Source organism: Mandrillus leucophaeus, unplaced genomic scaffold (assembly GCF_000951045.1).
Source record: "Mandrillus leucophaeus isolate KB7577 unplaced genomic scaffold, Mleu.le_1.0 Scaffold402, whole genome shotgun sequence".
NCBI lineage: Eukaryota > Metazoa > Chordata > Mammalia > Primates > Cercopithecidae > Mandrillus > Mandrillus leucophaeus.
The window spans coordinates 1286805-1305791 of NW_012104277.1; the positions used below are offsets into that span (position 1 = coordinate 1286805).

At 40.8% G+C, this 18987-nt stretch overlaps 1 protein-coding gene across 2 annotated transcripts in view; it reads left to right on the forward strand.

Annotated features, from left to right (window-relative positions):
• Positions 1-9825, forward strand: part of SPATA5L1 (spermatogenesis associated 5-like 1) — a 17716-nt gene extending 7891 nt beyond the window's left edge. The window contains exons 3-8 of one of the 2 annotated variants that reach the window (XR_001007354.1): positions 493-651; positions 3716-3925; positions 4742-4964; positions 6430-6560; positions 7711-7836; positions 9445-9817. Coding sequence is in view for 1 of the 2 variants with exons in the window: in XM_011992103.1 (XP_011847493.1) it covers positions 493-651; positions 3716-3925; positions 4742-4934; positions 6430-6560; positions 7711-7836; positions 9445-9612 (987 nt within the window). In the remaining variant the exon portion in view is untranslated. Of the gene's footprint in view, positions 1-492; positions 652-3715; positions 3926-4741; positions 4965-6429; positions 6561-7710; positions 7837-9444 lie in introns of both variants that reach the window. The other variant, XM_011992103.1, reaches the window with a different exon arrangement.
• The last annotated feature ends 9162 nt before the right edge of the window (positions 9826-18987 follow it).

The window sequence follows — 18987 nt, forward strand, 5'->3', positions numbered from 1 at the left end:
TGAGCACAGAGACTTTTTCAGTTGCAGCTTTGTTTTTAATATCAAAAGACTGGGGATGACCTAATGTTTGTCAGAAAGGTGTAGTTGGGATAAATTCAGTAGTGTACTATGGAATTGTCAAAAAGAATGATGTAGAACTATATTAGTTGACATGAAAAGATATATATTAGTTGACATGAAAAGGTGAAAGAAGAAAAGTACAGGTTGATATAGTATGGTTCTATTTGTGTATCTGTTGAAAAGGATATTTGTATGCTTATTATCATAACATACTGGAAGAATCACAAGAAACTGTTGACATCTTTCAGGGAAGAATTAACTGGCGGGAATTGGCAGGGAGACATTTATTCTTTGTACTATTTATATAAATTGTTTTTATAATGATAACAAAATTACAAATCCAAAAGAAGATTTAAAAAACGAATTGTGCTATAAAAAAAAGACCAACCTAATTTTTGGTTTAATTTTGATTTTTGGGGTGTATTTCTTCAGAACCAGGACAATCCTGTGATTGATGAAACAGACTTCCTTGAAGCTTTTAAAAATATTCAACCTTCATCATTTCGAAGCGTCATTGGATTGATGGATATCAAGCCTGTTGACTGGGAGCAGATTGGTGGCCTTGAAGATGTAAAACTGAAGTTAAAACAGGTAAGACAGATAATCTACTTAATCCAGTAGGATATTACAGATTAACATTCTGTGCATTTATGATGACAACATACTGCACTGAAACTACTCTTTCTGCTATCACTAATGTGATCCTAACATCTAAATCCAATGATTGCTTTTCAGTCCTTATTTAACTGGACTTCTAAGGATGTCTAAATTGGTTTTTATAATTTCTCACCTCGACCCTCTCTTTTTTTGTTTTTGCATTAAAGAGTTTATAACCTAAGGCTGGGTGTGGTGGCTCATATCTATAATCCCAACACTTTGGGAGGCCAAGGGAGGAGGATTGCTTGAGTTCAGGAGTTCAAAACCAGCCTGGGCAACATAGCAAGCCCTTGTCTCTATTTAAAAAGAAAAAAGTTCATAACCTAAGGCTGGGCACGGTGACTCATACCTGTAATCCCAGCATTTTGGGAGGCTGAGGCGGGTGGATCACCTGAGGTCAGGAGTTAGAAACCAGCCTGGCTAACATGGAGAAACCCCGTTTCTACTAAAAATGCAAAAAATTAGCCGGGCATGGTGGCACGTGTCTCTAATCCCAGCTACTCGGGAGGCTGAGGCAGGAGAATCGCTTGAACCCGGGAGGTGTAGGTTGCAGTGAGCCAAGATTGCGCCACTGCACTCCAACTTGGGCAACAAAAGTGAAACTCCATCTCAAAAAAACAAAAACAACGTATAGGCCGGGTGCGATGGCTCACACGTGTAATCCCAGCACTTTGGGAGGCTGAGGCGGGAGGATCACGAAGTCAGGAGTTCAAGACCAACCTGGCTAACATGATGAAACCCTGTCTCTACTAAAAATACAAAAATCAGCCTGGTGTGGTGATGCAATCCTGTAATCCCAGCTACTCGCGAGGCTGAGGCAGGAGAATCACTTGAACCCAAGAGGCAGAGGTTGCAGTGAGCTGAGATCGCACCACTGCACTCCAGCCTAGGACAGAGTAAGACTCCATCTCAAAAAAAAAAAAGAAAAATCAATTTATAATCTAAAACGGGTCAACAAATTTTCTGTAGAGAGAGCCACACAGTAAATGTTTTAAACTTCACAACCACTCATCTCTGCCATTGTCGCACCAAAGCAGCTGTAGACCATATGTAAATGAGTAATTGTATTCTGATAAAATTATGGACACTGAAATTATATAATTCTCACATGTCAGAAAATATTCTTTTGATATTTCTTCAAGCATTTAAAAATGTAAAAATTCTTCTTAGTTTGGCTGTACCAAATATAGGTGGAAGGCCTTAGTTTGCCTGGATATCTGATCTAAAAGACATTAAATGGACGTAGTACAGGGACTGGTAAAAGCACAAATTTGAAATGAACAAGATGGTTACCTGATAGTGGATTTCACAGCTCTTCAGATCGCAACTCTTTAGATCCTCTCACCTGCATTACAGTTTCAGAAACTGATTTTGCCAATTCGCCTACATGTGATCCTGCCCTAATGAACTAGGTTTCTCTAACCACACACATAACAGACTGATATATAAGTAATAATTATAATTTTTTCATCTTAGCCAGGAGCTCTATCTCCAGTGAACCCTAGAATTTTTGAGTCCATGGATAAGAGCATTTATAATAGGTGCCAATATTTTTTATGCATTGTCTTATTTAATCTTTACAAGATGCATGAGAGAAATTAGCCACACCTTCCTCTTGGAAGCACTCTGTTTCCTTTGCTTTGAGACATTAAGCTTTTCTGCCTTTCTGGGCACCCCTCTCCCCTGCCTTAAATGTTAGTGCTCAAGAGGCTCCCGGAGTCCTCTTGTTGGAGCTGTGGGTGGTTTTATGATGATCTTGATGTCCGCAGCATCAACTGACCCCTGAAAACTGTTGACTCAGAAATCTGTATATCTAGAGTAGACGTTTCTTCTGATCATCAGAACTACTTCACTGCCTGCCTACTGGATAACCCCAGAGATGTCAAACTCAGCATGTCCAAAGTTCAGCTAGTCAGCTCTTCCCCCACACTTGGATCCCCTACCTCAGTTAATACAGCTAGCCACCCCATCCTCTAAGTCAGAAATCTGTCTTCTAAAGGCATAGCATTAGAACTTTGTCCTTATGTAAAGTACAATTCTGTTTTATGTTTCAAATATCCATCCCTTCCACACCATCTTCACTGCTTGTGACACTCCAGCCTTATTATTTTTGTAGACTGAATCATTGCAAGAAACTTCTAACTGGTCTCCTTGCCTCTAGTTTCATTTCCTTCCAGTCCATTCTTCATACTACTTCCTCAGTGCAGACTAAAGCTTTCAAGGCCTGTTGTGATCTGGCTCCTATCTCCACTTCAACGCCATTACTTAACTTTGTTTAAGCCTGAGTTTTTGCATCTGTAAAATAATGATTAAAATGGCTAAAAACCATTTACCTTAAAGGTAATGAGGACTCATTCACTATTGAGTTTACTACTACTGAGTGCCTCCTTTGGGTAGGTGTCATTCTAGGTGCTGGGGATTTTAAGGTGAGCTTTGCTTATGTTCTAGCAGAGTAGAATGACAAACCCAACGTGGAAAAATAATAATAGTGAATAAGTGCTTTAAAAGTAAAGGATAGGCAGTAGCATAGAGAATGAGTAGGAGGAGGGGGGCTTACGCTTTAACCAGCTGGTTAGGAAAGACCTCTCCAAGGAATTGACACCTGTGCTGAGACCTGAGTGATGAGGGATAGCCACATGAAGATCTCAGGGGAACGTTCAGGTAGAGAGGAAAGCGAGGAAAGCAAGGAAAGGCTCTGAGATGGGAACAAACTAAGTGTTTAGAAGATAGTCAGATTATATAAGGCCTTGTCAACTGTGGTGAGTAAGGAGTTTTGATTTGGATTTTATTCTCATTCTAATAGTAAATCATTGAAGGATTTTAAACAGGAAGTGATGTCACCTGACTCAAATTATAAGCTCTCTGCAGTGTGGAGAATGGACTGTTTCCAGCTCATGACAGGAGCCTGAGAATTGTTAAATGAACAAATGAATTTACTGGATGATTTGACATTTTATTATTACACTAAAACAACTCTTCTCTTTTTGTGTACTTTCAGAGCATAGAGTGGCCTCTGAAATTCCCTCGGGAATTTGTTAGGATGGGCCTGATGCAACCGAAGGGAGTTCTCCTCTATGGGCCCCCTGGATGTGCTAAAACCACTCTGGTGAGGGCCCTGGCCACAAGCTGTCACTGCTCTTTTGTTTCAGTGAGTGGAGCTGATCTGTTTTCACCATTTGTTGGAGATTCAGAAAAAGTCTTATCTCAGGTTTGTTTATTTCCCCATATGTTTAAATTTACTTTTGAATTTTTATTTCATTTCTTATGGACAAACATTTTTTAAAATATTACTAATGTTTTTTCCAGTTAAAAAAGTTATACATGTTTATTGAAAATTTAGAAAATATAGGAAAGTGTAAATATGAAATCCTTCGTAATCCTCCTACCTACTATTAACATTTTGGTTAATTTCCTTTGTCTTTTTTTTTCTGTTTTAAATAAAATCAAGAGTAGGTTTTATATATCTATAGCTTTATCCTGCTTTTTAAAACTTAATATTACCACTTTTGAAATTCCATAGCGTCAATTCTTTGAAAATACGGTTTTTAACTCTTACATAATACTCCATTGTTTCTTGTTTTATTTACTCGTTCCCCAATTCCTAGACATTCAGAATCTTTTTTTATATATTTTAAAAATTATAAATAGTGGCCAGGTGTGGTGGCTCATGCTTGTAATCCCAGCACTTTGGGAGGCCAAGGCGGGTGAATCACTTTAGGCCAGGAGTTCGAGACCAGCCTGGCCAACATGGCGAAACCCCATCTCTACTAAAAATACAAAAAAATTAGGTGGGTGTGGTGGCGCACACCTATAATCTCATCTACTCGGGAGACTGAGGCACAAGAATTGCTTGCGCCTAGGAGGCAGAGGTTGCGGTGAGCTGAAATTGCACCACTATACTCCAAACTGAGCAACAGAGCAAGACTGTCTCAAAAACAGAATTATAAATAGTAATGTGGAAAGCATACATTCACATGACTAATGTATAACATATAGCTTTTTAATATTTTTTTCCTAACAAAAGATATTTCGACAAGCAAGAGCAAGTACTCCAGCAATTGTGTTTTTGGATGAAATTGATTCAATCTTGGGAGCTCGCTCAGCCAGCAAGACAGGATGTGATGTTCAAGAACGAGTTCTTTCTGTTCTCCTGAATGAATTAGATGGTGTTGGACTTAAGACAATAGAGAGAAGAGGAAGTAAATCAAGTCAACAGGGTAAATACAAGGAGCTGAAAAAATGAAGAGGTATTTATTAGCCAGAACGCACCTAAAATCCAGGCCAACATTAAATAGAATGCATATATGCTATAGCTTTACTTACGCTGAATTCATCTCGTAGAAGGATTTATTATAATTTCAGTTTGACTTTGTTAGGGCTTTTAGAGCTAATAAAAATTGTGATTTGGCTAGAAAAGGTGAGGTACATCTTATAATAAGTTATCTTAAGTATAATAATGTAAATTTTATTTTTCCTAAGAATGAGAAATATAGTTTTCTTATTGCTAATAGAGAAGGCAGTTTATTCTTGTTTCCGTGTCCTAAGAAACCAGTATTCATTTCTTTCTAAAAATTTTTATGTAGGCTGGGCACAGTGGCACACCCCTATTATCCCAGCACTTTGGAAGGCCAAGGCAGAAGGATTGCTTAAGGCCAGGAGTTTCAGACTAGCCTGGCCAACATTGCAAGGCCCCATCTATGAATGAATGAAGGAAGGAAGGAATGAATGAATGACAAAGGATATTATTTCCAATAGTCTTAGTATGGAAAATTTCCAGTTTTCTTGAGAAATGGGTTTCTTTGGTTTTAATGAATTAAAATGGCCTTTGGAAGTCCCCTCCCTGTCTTTCTGAGTCTCTTCTCCAGAGTTTGGTATCCCTAAATTATCCCTGATATTTTTCCTTTTCTTTTATTCCTCTCTTGTTGTCACTGATTTCCTATTTTTAAAATTGTTGCATGGGATTGTTGCATACACTCCTTAGGAACATGTCATACTAGAATTAGGAGGTACCCACGAGGTTATCTAATCAAATCATTCCATAATACAGGAATTCCTTCTATAACATCTGACAGGTATTTACCTAGCATCTGCTAAAATACTTGCAAACATACGGAACTTAGTACTTTGAGGGATTATGTCACTGGAGAGTTGCCTGAGTATTCAACAAATGATTTTGAATGCTTAGTATATGTAAAGCCTTTCTCTGTCTGCTTTTAGACATTTCTTTATCCAGGATTTGCATACCTGCAACTTAGATTGTCATTTCACAGACAAATAAAAAGCCCAGTAAATCTTCGACTCTTTAGGGATATGAGAGTCAAGACTTTTCTGTAACCATATATCTCTACCCGTTGGTCATATGTATCTGTCTTTTCAAGTAGCCCGTTTAAGGTGTAATCCTTCATTGGAGGCTCAGGTGCACTCAAGTCACCAGATGAGTGTTCTTCTCTTTGGGATAAGGCTTTTCATAAGTTTTCATATGGAGAATATCTCTTAGGTACTCCCTTAGCCATGCACACGAAGTACTTCTTCGATTAATGATTTGTTTCTGGGATATCTTGATATCAAGAAGCTGGTCTGGAAAGGGGATATAAGCGTTCTGGTCCCAAGAAAAGGATATCCCTATTTCAATTTAAATAGATCTTCTGATTTATAATTTTTAAAAAACTCACAACTGATTGAAATTACTTTTTGTTGTGTGTTTGCCCTCAGAGTTTCAAGAAGTTTTTAACCGAAGTGTCATGATTGTTGCAGCAACAAATAGACCTGATGTGTTAGATACTGCTTTGTTACGACCTGGAAGATTAGATAAGATCATCTATATTCCACCTCCAGATCACAAGGTAATCACTGTAAACATTTACTGTGTGTGAGCTCAGCAGAATGGAATTCCAGTCTGGATATAGGTGTCCATGGTGTTCTACTCACCCTGGGTTCCACCTTCCTTGCCTTCCTTCCTTCCTTTCATTGCATCATAATTTTGATCTGCCTTTGTTGGATACTCTGATCCTGTTCACAGAGAAACATAAGGCTAAATATAAGGTGGTTATTGTATGTGTTGTGGCAGACTCTAAATACGGAGTCAACTCAGCATTATTTTGCAGCTAGAGTAAAGGAATCGTAAAGTGTTAAAAGAGCTTTGAAGATTGAGTCAGCATCCTTAGAGTACAGTGCAGAAGTCGGAAATCACAGAGATTATGCTGTGTATCGTGGCCAACCAGTAAATTTGTTGTCCTTGAAGTACAGTGCAGAAACCTGAGATATCAGAGATTATGCAGTGTATCATGGTCAACCAGTACATTTTTTGTCGTTAACAGCCAGAGCCACTGACAGGCAGGGTGAAAGGCACAGAGTGAATTTTTTTGTTCCTTGAGCTTTTATCAAGTTTTGAAGGGATAGAAAAATAAAATTTATTATCTGTTATACCTTTAAGTTATATCTGATAATTCATGTATTTGCTTCTTAAGCCATGTCTAATAGTATTATTTGTACCCAAAAGAGAGATTCAGCTGGGCGTGGTGGCTCATATCTATAATCCCACACTTTGGGAGGCCAAGGCGGGCAGATCACCTGAGATCAGGAGTTCGAGACTAGCTTGGCCAACATGGTGAAACCCCGTCTCTACTAAAAATACAAAAATTAGCTGGGTGTGGTGGCAGGCTCCTGTAATCGCAGCTACTCGGGAGGCCAAGGCAGGAGAATCACTTGAACCCGGGAGGCAGAGGTTGTAGTGAGCCAAGATCGTGCCACTGCACTCCAGCCTGGGCGACAGAGCAAGACTCTATCTCAAAAAAAAGAGAGATTCATAAGTTTTTTATGATGTCATGATTTTTACCATTGTCATATGGGCCATTGATGACTTAGTCCTTCTAACCTCTGTATATACTTTCTCGGTAATGTGAAAGAAAACTCAAGCTAAAAATATTTTAATAAATCATTGTGTCAAACATAAATGTTATAAGATTTAAAATACTGTTTTTTATTTTGTTCCAGGGCAGGCTTTCTATTTTAGAAGTCTGTACAAAAAACATGCCAATAGGTCCTGATGTCTCCTTAGAAAACCTAGCAGCAGAAACCGGTTTTTTTTCTGGAGCTGATCTTAGAAACCTCTGCACAGAAGTAAGTTAATTAGTGAAGAAATTTGTGGTTCAAAACATTTCTTCATCTTTTCAAATCTTCATTCACTCAGCAGTATTTACTAAAAGCCTGTGTGGTACAGGCTTACGAAAAAAAGTTTTTCGTAAACTTTTACTAAATATAACATTCAGAAAAATGCACGGATCATAAGGGTACAGTTCATTGAATTAAATGATCACATTTTTATAATCACTACTTATTTCAGGGAATAGAACATTATCAACACCCCAGAATCTTCCTTTGGGTCCTTTCCCAACCTCTGTCACCTACCTTCTTCTGAAAGAGAACTATTGGCTGGGCTTAGTGACTCATGCCTGTAATCCCAGCACTTTGTTGGGGTCAAGGCAGGAGGATCATCTGAGCCCAGGAGTTGAGACCAGCCTGGGCAACAATGGGGAGCCCTTGTCTCTAAAAAAATTTTTTTAAAATTGTCCCGGCTACTCAGGAAGCTGAGGTGGGAGGATCACTTGAGCCTGGAGGTCAAGGCTGTAGTGAGCCATGATTATGTCACTGTACTTCTGCCTGGGTGATAGAGCAAGACTCTGTCCGCCACCAAAAAAAAAAAAAAAAAAACACAAAAAGGGAACCACTGTCCTCACTTCCAACAGTGGGGATTAGTTTTGTCTGCTTTTGAACTTTATATGAATGGAAGCATGTGGCATATGTTATTTTCTGTCTGGTTCTTTAACCCAAAAAGAAATTCATCCATGGTTTTGTGTGTAACATAGTTTATAATATTCTAGTACATGAATATTCTACATTTGTTTATCCATTCTTTTATTTTGGAGTATCTGGGTTTCTACTTTTTTGCTATTATGAGTTATGCTGCTGTGAACAGCCTTGTACATGCCTCTTAGTTCCCATGTCTACTTATGTCTATTTGTAAACATACTTAGCTACAAGGAGAATTGCTAGGTCATAGGGTATGTGTTTCATCTATTCCTTTATAATAAGTGCTGGCTGAAGACTTTTCCCTACTTCACCATCAAGAAGGTATTCTCTGATCTTTAAAAGTACATATGGGTTCATAAAATATATATTAATCTACAACTTGCTTTTTCTTTCTTCCCATGTAAGGCTTTCTTTTTTCCCATTAATGTAAAAGAGGTTATGGTATACAAAGTGGATTTTTAATCACCTTATTTAACTTTTTAGCATAATATTTTTAGTGACATGAAAATTAGAATCCTATGAAGTGAGGCTGAGATTTTCCATTCAGAGTTTAAAGTATTACCATATATTGTTAAAAAAAAGAAAAGAGGGCAGGCGCTGTGGCTAACGCCTGTAATCCCAACACTTTGGGAGGCTGAAGCAGGTGGAACACGAGGTCAGGAGTTCGAGACCAACCTGGCCAACATGGTGAAACGCCATCTCTACTAAAAATACAAAAATTAGTCAGGTGTGGTGGCAGACACCTGTAATCCCAGCTATTCGGGAGGCTGAGGCAGGAGAATGGGTTGAAACCGGAAGGTGGAGGTTGCAGTGAGTCGAGATCGCGCCTCTGCACTCCAGCCTGGGCAACAAGAGCGAAACTCTGTCTCAAAAAAAAAAGCAAAAAGAAATTGTTTTCTATTGCTTGTCTCTTAATAGGCTGCTTTGCTGGCTCTGCAAGAAAATGGACTAGACACAACTACAGTGAAACAAGAGCACTTTCTAAAATCACTTAAGACTGTAAAACCATCGTTAAGTCGCAAGGACTTGGCTTTATATGAAAATTTATTTAAGAAAGGAGGATTTTCTAACTTGGAAGGTATTTAAAAATCACCTTACACCCTTGTTCAGTTGTTCACGTTAATTGAAATGTGAACTTGCCTGTCGTTTGCAACTTCACACTTTTAGAATTTGTGTTTGTATTTCCTGTAAGTAAATAAATAAAAACAAAAAAACAAAAACCACAAAACCTTGTGCCTGATAAGCTAAGGCTCATTTATTTTTAAAAGGCATATTAAATAAAATACTGTAATTTAGGAAGAAAGTATGTGTGTGTTGATTTTTGTTGTAAGGCGTGGTTGGTTTTGGGTGATTGCTTTTTTATTAAACCCTGAAATAATTTCATACTTACAGAAAAGTTGCAAAAATAGTACAAAGAATTTTTATGTGCTCAAACCCAGATTCACTGATTTTTAACATTTTGCCACATTTGCTTTCTCTGTCTTCCCCACCCCTTGTACATACACACATACACACACAGTTTTTTTTTGAGTGGTTTGAGAATAGATTATATACATAATGTCCCCTCCCCCCCTTAATACTTGAGTGTATATTTGTTACAAATAAGGTTATTATATGACTAAATTCAGGAAATTTAATACTGACACAGTATTCTAATCTATCATCCAGTGAATTTCATGTATTGTCACAATAACGTCCTATATGATAATTTTCCCCATTACAGGATCCAGTCTAGGATCACACATTTCATTTAGTCACCATGTCTCTTTAGCCTCTTAACTTGAAACAGTTTCTCAATCTTTCTTGACCCTGACATTTTTGAAGAGTATAGACCAATTATTTTACTGAACAGTTTGTTCCTGGACTTGTAGTTGATGTTTTGTCATGGTAGATGTAGGTTATGTATTACCAGTGGAGCATACATAGGGGCATTGTGTTCTCAGAGCATCACAGCTGAAGGCACATGTCGTCTGTACATTATTGATGTTAATTTTGATCATTTGTTTGCAGTATTGTCTGGTTTCTCCACTATATTGCTATTTTTCCTTTTGTAGTTGTAAGTAGTTTAAAGTTTTTAAAGAGACAGGTTACATGTACATTTTTATTTTCATTTATTACAAAATAATTTAGAATACTAGAAAATACAAAAACATAAAAAAATCCTTTAGTGTTTAACCTTCCAGTCCTTCACGCATGTATAGATAATTTTTAAAACCAGAAAGGAATGATACCGCATAACTCTTGTTCTTCTCACCTAACAATATCTGGTAAACATCTTACTAGGCCATTCTCCACTCACAAGGTGCTAAGCTGGGTGCTGGAACATCCAGTGAACAAGGCAGGCATCAGACAAATTGTCAGTGAATTAATTACAATGGTAAGAAGTGCTTCAAAAGAAGTAGGGGGTATGATGAGAGACTACTGCATGAAATGTGTGAAGTCATAAAATGTTAAGGAGTTATTGGAAAGTTTCCTATTGCTGAGTGCAGCCAGGACTATTGGGAATAATTAAGGAAAAAACCTGATTTATAGGTATAAAATACTCAAAATTATTCTAACACACTGACCTTTGCTTTTGAGTATAGGAAAATACCTAGAAAACTTACTGGAATTCTTACTATACATTTTCTTTGTTGGTTATTGATCTTATTGAACAAGGCAGCCATCCTGCACCTGACAAACCCTGGCCTGAACCCCTTAACTCAGACATCTAGCTGTGGGCTAGAGGTCTTTCTTTTCCAGAAAGTTTCTAGTAGGCTGGTAATTTAGCAACCATGCTTGTTCAAGGCTGAGCTGATTTGAAGATGTCTTTTTAAATTGTAATTAAAGTCAACGCTCCACATCTGTGGGTTCCACATGGGCAGATTCAACCAACTGTGTGGGTTGAAAATACTTGAAAAAACAAAAACAATACAACAATAAAAAATAGGCCAGGTGTGGTGGCTCACACCTATAATCCCAGCACTTTGGAAGGCCGAGGCGGGCAGATCACCTGAGGTCAAGGGTTCAAGACCAACCTGGTCACCATGGTGAAATCCTATCTCTACTAAAAATACAAAAAATTAGCTGGGGCATGGTGGGGTGCGCCTGTAATCCCAGCTACTCTGGGCTCAGGCGGGAGAATTGCTTGAACCCAGGAGGCGGAGGTTTGCAGTAAGCCAAAATCACACCACTGCACTCTGGCCTGGGTGACCAAGCAAGATTCTGTCTCAAATAAATACAAATTTTAAAAATCATAAATAAAAAACAACAGTGTAACAATTGCTTGCATAGCATTTATATTATATTAGGTGTTATAAGTAATTTAGAGATGTTTTTTAAAGTATAACCAGGAGGACGTGTGTAGGCAACCTGCATATACTACACCATCTTTTATCAGGGACTTGAGTATTCTTGGATTTTGGTGTCTGAGCGGGGTCCTGGAACCAATTCCCTGCAGATATAGAGGGAGGACTCTGTAACTTCTCAGCAGAACATTGGAAGCTTCCTGAGCACAAAGACTATGTGTCTCTTCTCACTGAAATGCTCAATAGATGACATAATGAGATCAAGAATTTCTTTGATCCTGTTCCAATCTGATTTTAGAATGGCTCTGGGCAACTTCCAAAAGCTATATTCTTGATCTGCGAGAAAGTTAAAACACCAGCTTCTAACACCCTTCTTCTGGTATACCGGGAACTGTAAACAGTTTTCCCTATAAACTGAACTCAAACTGCTTTCTGGACCACATTATTGCTTAAGGCTGACTAACCTTAAACAATATAGAACGTCCCTGGAACCCCCAAAATTCAGCAAATCCAGTGTTATACGCCTGGTCATAAGGCAGCCACTGAAGGATGAGGTGTCAGGATGAGCACATCCACCATCAGGAACAGGGAGAAAGAATTTCAACAAAAAATATTTAATAATGAAATATTCTCTTTTTCTCATAAAAGCCCGAGCTGGGCTGATTAAAATCTAAATTCCTGGCCGGGCATGGTGGCTCACGCCTGTAATCCCAGCACTTTGGAAGGCTGAGGCGGGCGGATCACCTTACCTGACTCAGGCTGGTCAGGAGTTCGAGACCACCCTGGCTAACATGGTGAAGCCCTATCTCTACAAAAATTAGCCAGGGGTAATGGTTCACGCCTGTAATCCCAGCTACTTGGGAGGCTGAGGCAAGAGGATTGCTTGAACCCGGTAGACACAGGTTGCAGGAAGCCAAGATCGTGCCACTGCACTCCAGCCAGGGCAACAGAACGAGACTCCATCTTAAAAAAAAAAAAAAAATCTAAGCAGGAACCAAGCAGCCATGTCTCCCTGCCCCTGCAAGCCTAGGTGATAGTAGCTCGAGAAAGGCTCTACAAGTTGCTGGTAACTGGGGGTGGGTGGGGAAGACCCCCCAAGGGATTATGGGCTCTGGGGCAGCCACAGAAGGTGATGCTGGTGAGTGTCCTGAGTGGACTTCTTTGGGGGCTGCCAGGGTCTGAAGGGCTGGGAAGTGCCTGTTTCTCATCCTGGTCACCTAGGCAGTACTGGCCTGGTGGTGCCTTCTGGGCACCCTGGCCAGTACACAGGGTTTGGGGGCAGGGAGGACCCTAATTTCATGTCTATTCTCCAGTTGCTAGTGGTGAGGCTATGAATTCCATTACATTTTGGAGTGGGAAGTATTCTTATTGCTAAAGAACTGAATGACAAACTTCTTTTCTAGGGTCTTGACTTCACAACCTCAGGCAAAAGGGCAGAAAATCTGAAGGTTCTTGAGTCACATACAGTTGACCCTTGAACAACACAGGTTTAAACTCCTTGGGTCCACTTATTATTAATTACTTTTTAGATGGAGTCTCACTTTGTCACCCAGGCTGGAGCGCAGTGGCATGATCTCGGCTCACTGCAACCTTCGCCTCCTGGGTTCAAACGATTCTCCTGCCTCAGCCTCCCAAGTAACTGGGATTACAGGCACCCGCCACCACACCTGGCTAATTTTTATATTTTTAGTAGAGACAGGGTTTCAACATGTTGGTCAGCCTGGTCTCGAACTCCTGACCTCAGGTGATCCGCCTCTTGGCCTCCCAAAGTGCTGGGATTTGCGTGGGTCCACTTGTATGTGAATTTTCTTCCACCTCTGCCACACTGAAGTAGCAAACCAACCCCTCCTCTTCTTCCTCCTTCTCAGCCTACTCAATTTGAAGAGATGGAGACCTTTCTGATGACCCACTTTTGCTAAATGAATAGAAATATATTTTCTGAGCCAGGCACAGTGGCTCATGCCTGTAATCCCAGCTACTCGGAAAGCTGAGGCAGGAGAATCACTTGAATTTAGGAGGCGGAGGTTGTAGTGAGCTAACATTGTCCCACTGCACTCCAGCCTGGGTGACAGAGCAAGACTCCGTCTCAAAAAAAAGAACTATACTATCCTGGCCAACGTGGTGAAACCCTGTCTCTACTAAAACATAAAGAAATTAGCCACCATGGTGGTGTGCACCTGTAGTCCCAGCTACTCGCGCTGGGATCTTGCCACTGCACTCCAGCCCGGGCGACAGAGCAAGACTCCGTCTCAAAAAAAAAAAAAGAACGATATTTTCTTTTCCTTATGATTTTCTTCATAACATTGTTATTTTCTCTGGCTTGCTTTATTGTAAGACCTTTAGATAAAAAGCAAAATATGTGTTAGTCAACTGTTTAGGTTATCAGTAAGGCTTCTGGTCAATACTGGGTTATGAGTAGTTAAATATTGGGGGAGTCAAAAATTATATGCAGATTTCTGTGTGGAGAGCAGGGGTGTGTAAGTTCCCCTAACCCCCAAGTTGTTCAAGGGTCAACTGTATTTGTTTTGGCGACAATTTTTTGTTGTTGTTTGTTTAAGAAATAGGGTTTTGGGCTGGGCGTGGTGGCTCACGTCTGTAATCCCAGCACTTTGGGAGGCCAAGGCGAGCAGATCACTTGAGGTCAGGAGTTTCAGACCAGCCTGGCCAGCATAGTGAAACCCCATCTTTACTAAAAATACAAAACAAAAAAAAAGCCGATGTGGTGACACATGCTTGTTAATCCCAGCTACTTGAGAGGCTGAGGCAGGAGAATGGCTTGAACCCGGGAAGTGAAGGTTGCAGTGAGCCAAGATCACACCATTGCCCTCCGGCCTGGGCAATAAGAGTGAAACGCTGTCTCACTGCAGGCTGGAGTGCAGTAGCACAACCATGGCTCACTGTAACCTTAAGCTCCTGTGCTCAAGCAATCCTCTCGCCTCAGCCTCCCAACTAGTTAGGACTAAAGGCCTACACCACCATACCCAGCTAATTATTAAAATTTTTTGTAGACTGGGCACAGTAGTTCACGCCTATAATCCCAGCACTTTGGGAGGCCGAGATAGGTGGATCACCTGAGGTCAGGAGTTAGAAACCAGCCTCGCCAACATGGTAAAACCCTGTCTCTACTAAAAATACAAAAAATTAGCCAGGCATGGTGGCGCATGCCTGTGATCCCAGCTGCTCAGGAGGCTGAGGCAAGAGAATTGCTTGAACCTGGGAGGCGGAGGTTGCCGTGGGCTGAGATTGCACCATTGCACTCCATCCTGGGCAGTAAGAGTGAAACCCGGCCCAAAAAAAAAAATGTAGAGTCTGGCTATGTTATGGTATCCAGTCTGGTCTCAAATTCCTGGCCTTGAGTGATCCTCCCACCTCTGCTTCCCAAAGTGCTGGGGTTGCAGGCCTGAGCCACGGCACCTGGCCAACAGAATTTATTGAGTAAATAATTCAAAATTGCTGCATTTGCCTTAATATTTTTAACAGTAAAATATAAATGAGTCACCCAAAGCACAGTGTTATAATTCTTGAATCAGGGAAACTACATATTGACTTTGATCTCTCAAAAGCTTGATATACCCAGGCATTATGAAAAGGAAGAAAAATGTCGCTTTCTGGGTTTAATTTTTATTGCTGCAAATAGGAATAAGCAGATCTTAAAGGTTATATGGACAAATTATATCTGTAACTACCTACAATTTGTGAATTTTAAAAATGTTTTATTTTAAACATTTCCAAACATACATAAAAAGAAGAGTATAACAAACCCACACATACCTATCACCTACATTAAATAATTATTATTTTGTAAAATATTTATAATTTGTTTTTTAGTTGAAGTGTTTTTGTTTTTGTTTTGAGATGGAGTTTTGCTCTTGTTGCCCAGGCTGGAGTGCAATGGCGTGATCTTGACCTACTGCAACCTCCACCTCCCAGGTTTAAGTGGTTCTTCTTCCTCAGCCTCCCGAGTAGCTGGGATTATGCAATTACAGGCGCCCACCCACACCCGGCTAATTTTTTGTATTTTTAGTAGAGATGTTGGCCAGGCTGGTCTTGAACTCCTGACCTTAGGTGATCCACCCACCTCGGCCTCCCAAAGTGCTGAGATTACAGGCATGAGCCGCCGCACCTGGCCTAGTGGAAGTATTTTAAAGTAAAGTCCAGACAACATAATATTTCTCCCTTAAATATTTCCACATATAAACTCTAAAAAAGGGAGAGGCCATTTAAAAAATATAACCGCCAGCCAGGCACATTGGCTTACACCTGTAATCCCAGCACTTTGGGAGCCCGAGGCAGGCTGATCACGAGGTCAAGAGATCAAGGCCATCCTGGCCAACACAGTGAAACCCCGTCTCTACTAAAAATACAAAAATTAGCTGGGTGTGGTGGCGTACACCTGTAGTCTCAGCTACTCGGGAGGCTGAGGCAGGAGAATCGCTTGAACCTGGGAGGCAGAGGTTGCAGTGAGCCGAGATATATATATATAAAACTGCAATGCCATTATCACACCTAAGAAACTTAACAATATCCCTTTAATATCATCTAATGTCTGGATCCTATTTAAGTTTCCCACTTGCCCCCAAAATGTCTTTTTACAGTTGATTTGTCTTTTTGTATATTCAGATAAATACCCCACCTTTGGTAAGTTTTCTCAGACCCCCTTAGTTAGAACTAATCACCTGTCTTGGCAACAGATCATGCCTTGCTTTAGAGTTATCTATGGGCACCAAATTGCATGCACCTTAAAGTAAGTGATTTTTGTCTTACTACTCTTTTGAATTCTGCTATGCCTCCATCCTCAGAATAATGCCTAGACTACCAAAAAACTGCATTACATTTTGAGAAGAAATGATACTGGCCAAGCACAGTTCTGTGGTTAAGGTCATTAACAGGCAATGGCTACTCATTCTAATTTCAATTTTGGGGTCATGAAATACTACTGTAAGATTTCTTTCTTCTCTCTCTTCGTCCTGTTTCTCTTTCTCTCTCCCTCCATCCTTCCATCCTAGAAAAACTTCTCCTTCCATCCTAGAAAAACTTCTCTTTGTTAATAACATGAGACTTTTTTTGTAGAACCTTCTGACAGAAGTAGCCTTAGAAGTCGCATTAAAAGGCTTCTCTGATTCTAGGTAATACAAACCAAGGAGAATTAATGTTGAATTTTCTTTGATGTATGTAACATAGATCCATCCAATCAGCAAATGTCTCTATTTACAGCTCTGGGGTTAAACAGTAAGAACCCTTGCCAGAGTGAGTGAGTGGGAAACTACATTTATGATCAGCCTTACATAAAACAAATCTTTGAGGCCGGGCGTGGTGGTTCACACCTGTAATCCCAGCACTTTAGGAGGCTGAGGGGGGCGGATCACCTGAGGTCAGGAATTCAAAACTAGCCTGGCCAACATGGCAAAACCTGTCTCTACTAAAAATACAAAAATTAGCCAGGCGTGGTGGCACATGCCTGTATTCCCAGATGCCCACGAGACTGAGGCATGAGAATCACTTGAGCCCAGGAAGCAGAGGTTACAGTGAGCCGAGACTACACCACTGCACTCCAGCCAGGGTGACAGAGTGAGATTCTGGCTCAAAAAAACAAAACAAACAAACAAAAAAACAAATCTTTGCATATAGTAACTTTGTTGAGTGCCTACTACAAGCAGGGCAGAATGCTTTACATATATTCTAACATTTTTTCCAACTCTCTCCCCCGCTAGGTTTGCCCCCATTTTGCAGATACATAAACTGAAACTCATGAAGGTTAAGTAGTTTACTTAAAGTCAGCTATTAATAATAATAAGTATAGCAGGGACAGGCTCTGAACTCAGGTCCATTTGACTGCAAAACCCAGATTGAGAACGAAAATGGGGTTGAAACAGAGCAGGGTCTAGCCAATTTCAGGGAACGTTAAGATGTTGCCTTTTAACTTTAATTTACAGCTTGAACTTCAAACTATTTGTTTTAAAATAACCTGTCCTTTACTTATTGCAGTATTTACGAGAGGGGTGCAGACAGAACCAAGGTGTTGGGCACCAGACAGACCTGCGTTCTGATGGCATCGCCGCCACTTACCAGTGACGTGACCAGAGCCTCTCTGAGTCTTAATAAGACTTTGCACCTACCTTGCAAAAATGCCGAGGGGCATCTGGCTCAATGTCTGGCACACACAGAGCCCCTGGTTCTGTGAAATTGTTACCATTGCAGGCCACACGACAAACTGCAAGGTGAGGCTGCTGGCTTAGGAGAAAGTCAGGAGGGAACCCAAGGACGAAGCCAGCTGGCAGGGTCGTTTGCAGAAAGAGCTTCTCCTGACAACCTCCCCAGCTGATTCTTTTCTTTGTTTTCCTTCAACCTAGGGTTTTTGTTTTATTTTGTTTTTTTTGTTGTTGTTGTTGTTTGGCGGAAAAAGTCAGGACTCCCTGGGAGTTATTCTGAAATAAACTTTACAATTTAATTTTAATGATCTCCATATGTGCACAGCACCACATTTTTGGAGCTTTTAATGTGATTGGATTAATTCTAATTTACCCGCCTGCACCGGGGAGCCTCTCCTGGGACCCTCGGGTCTGCGGCTCATTTTTCCGGACCCCCTTTTATTGTTTGTTTATTTGCTTATTTAAATATGTTGTTTTATTGTATTTTATTTAATACAGGGTCTGGCTCTGTTGCCCAGGCTGGAATACAGTGGTGCAATCTTGGCTCAGTGCAACCTCAAAGGCCTAGACTCAAGCGATTCTCCTGCCTCACCCTCCTCAGTAGCTGGGACTACAGGCACGCACCAGCACGCCCACTAATTCTTTTTTTTTTTTTTTTTTAAGTAGAGAAGAGGTTTCGTCATGTTGGCCAGGCTGGACTCGAGTGATCCTCCTGCCTCAGCCTCCCAAAGTGTTGGGATTACAGTCCTGAGCCACCGCGCCAGGCCCGGATCCCCTTTTAGAAGGGTTGGTTTTCCCTCAGGTCTTGGCTATCAGCGCTCCCCTCTTAGGGGTTCCACCTCCTACTCCCCAAACCTTCAAACTCCTCACAAGCGCCGGGGGTGGCCAAGAGCTACCGGGGTCGGCAGGTAAGGAAGACCGCGGCGAGCGGCAGGGGGCGCCAGCGCCCGCGTTCGGCCGCTTCACGTCAGCCGCACAATGTCCTGCAGGGGGCGCCCGGGAGCCGCGTGCCCAACGGGGAAAGC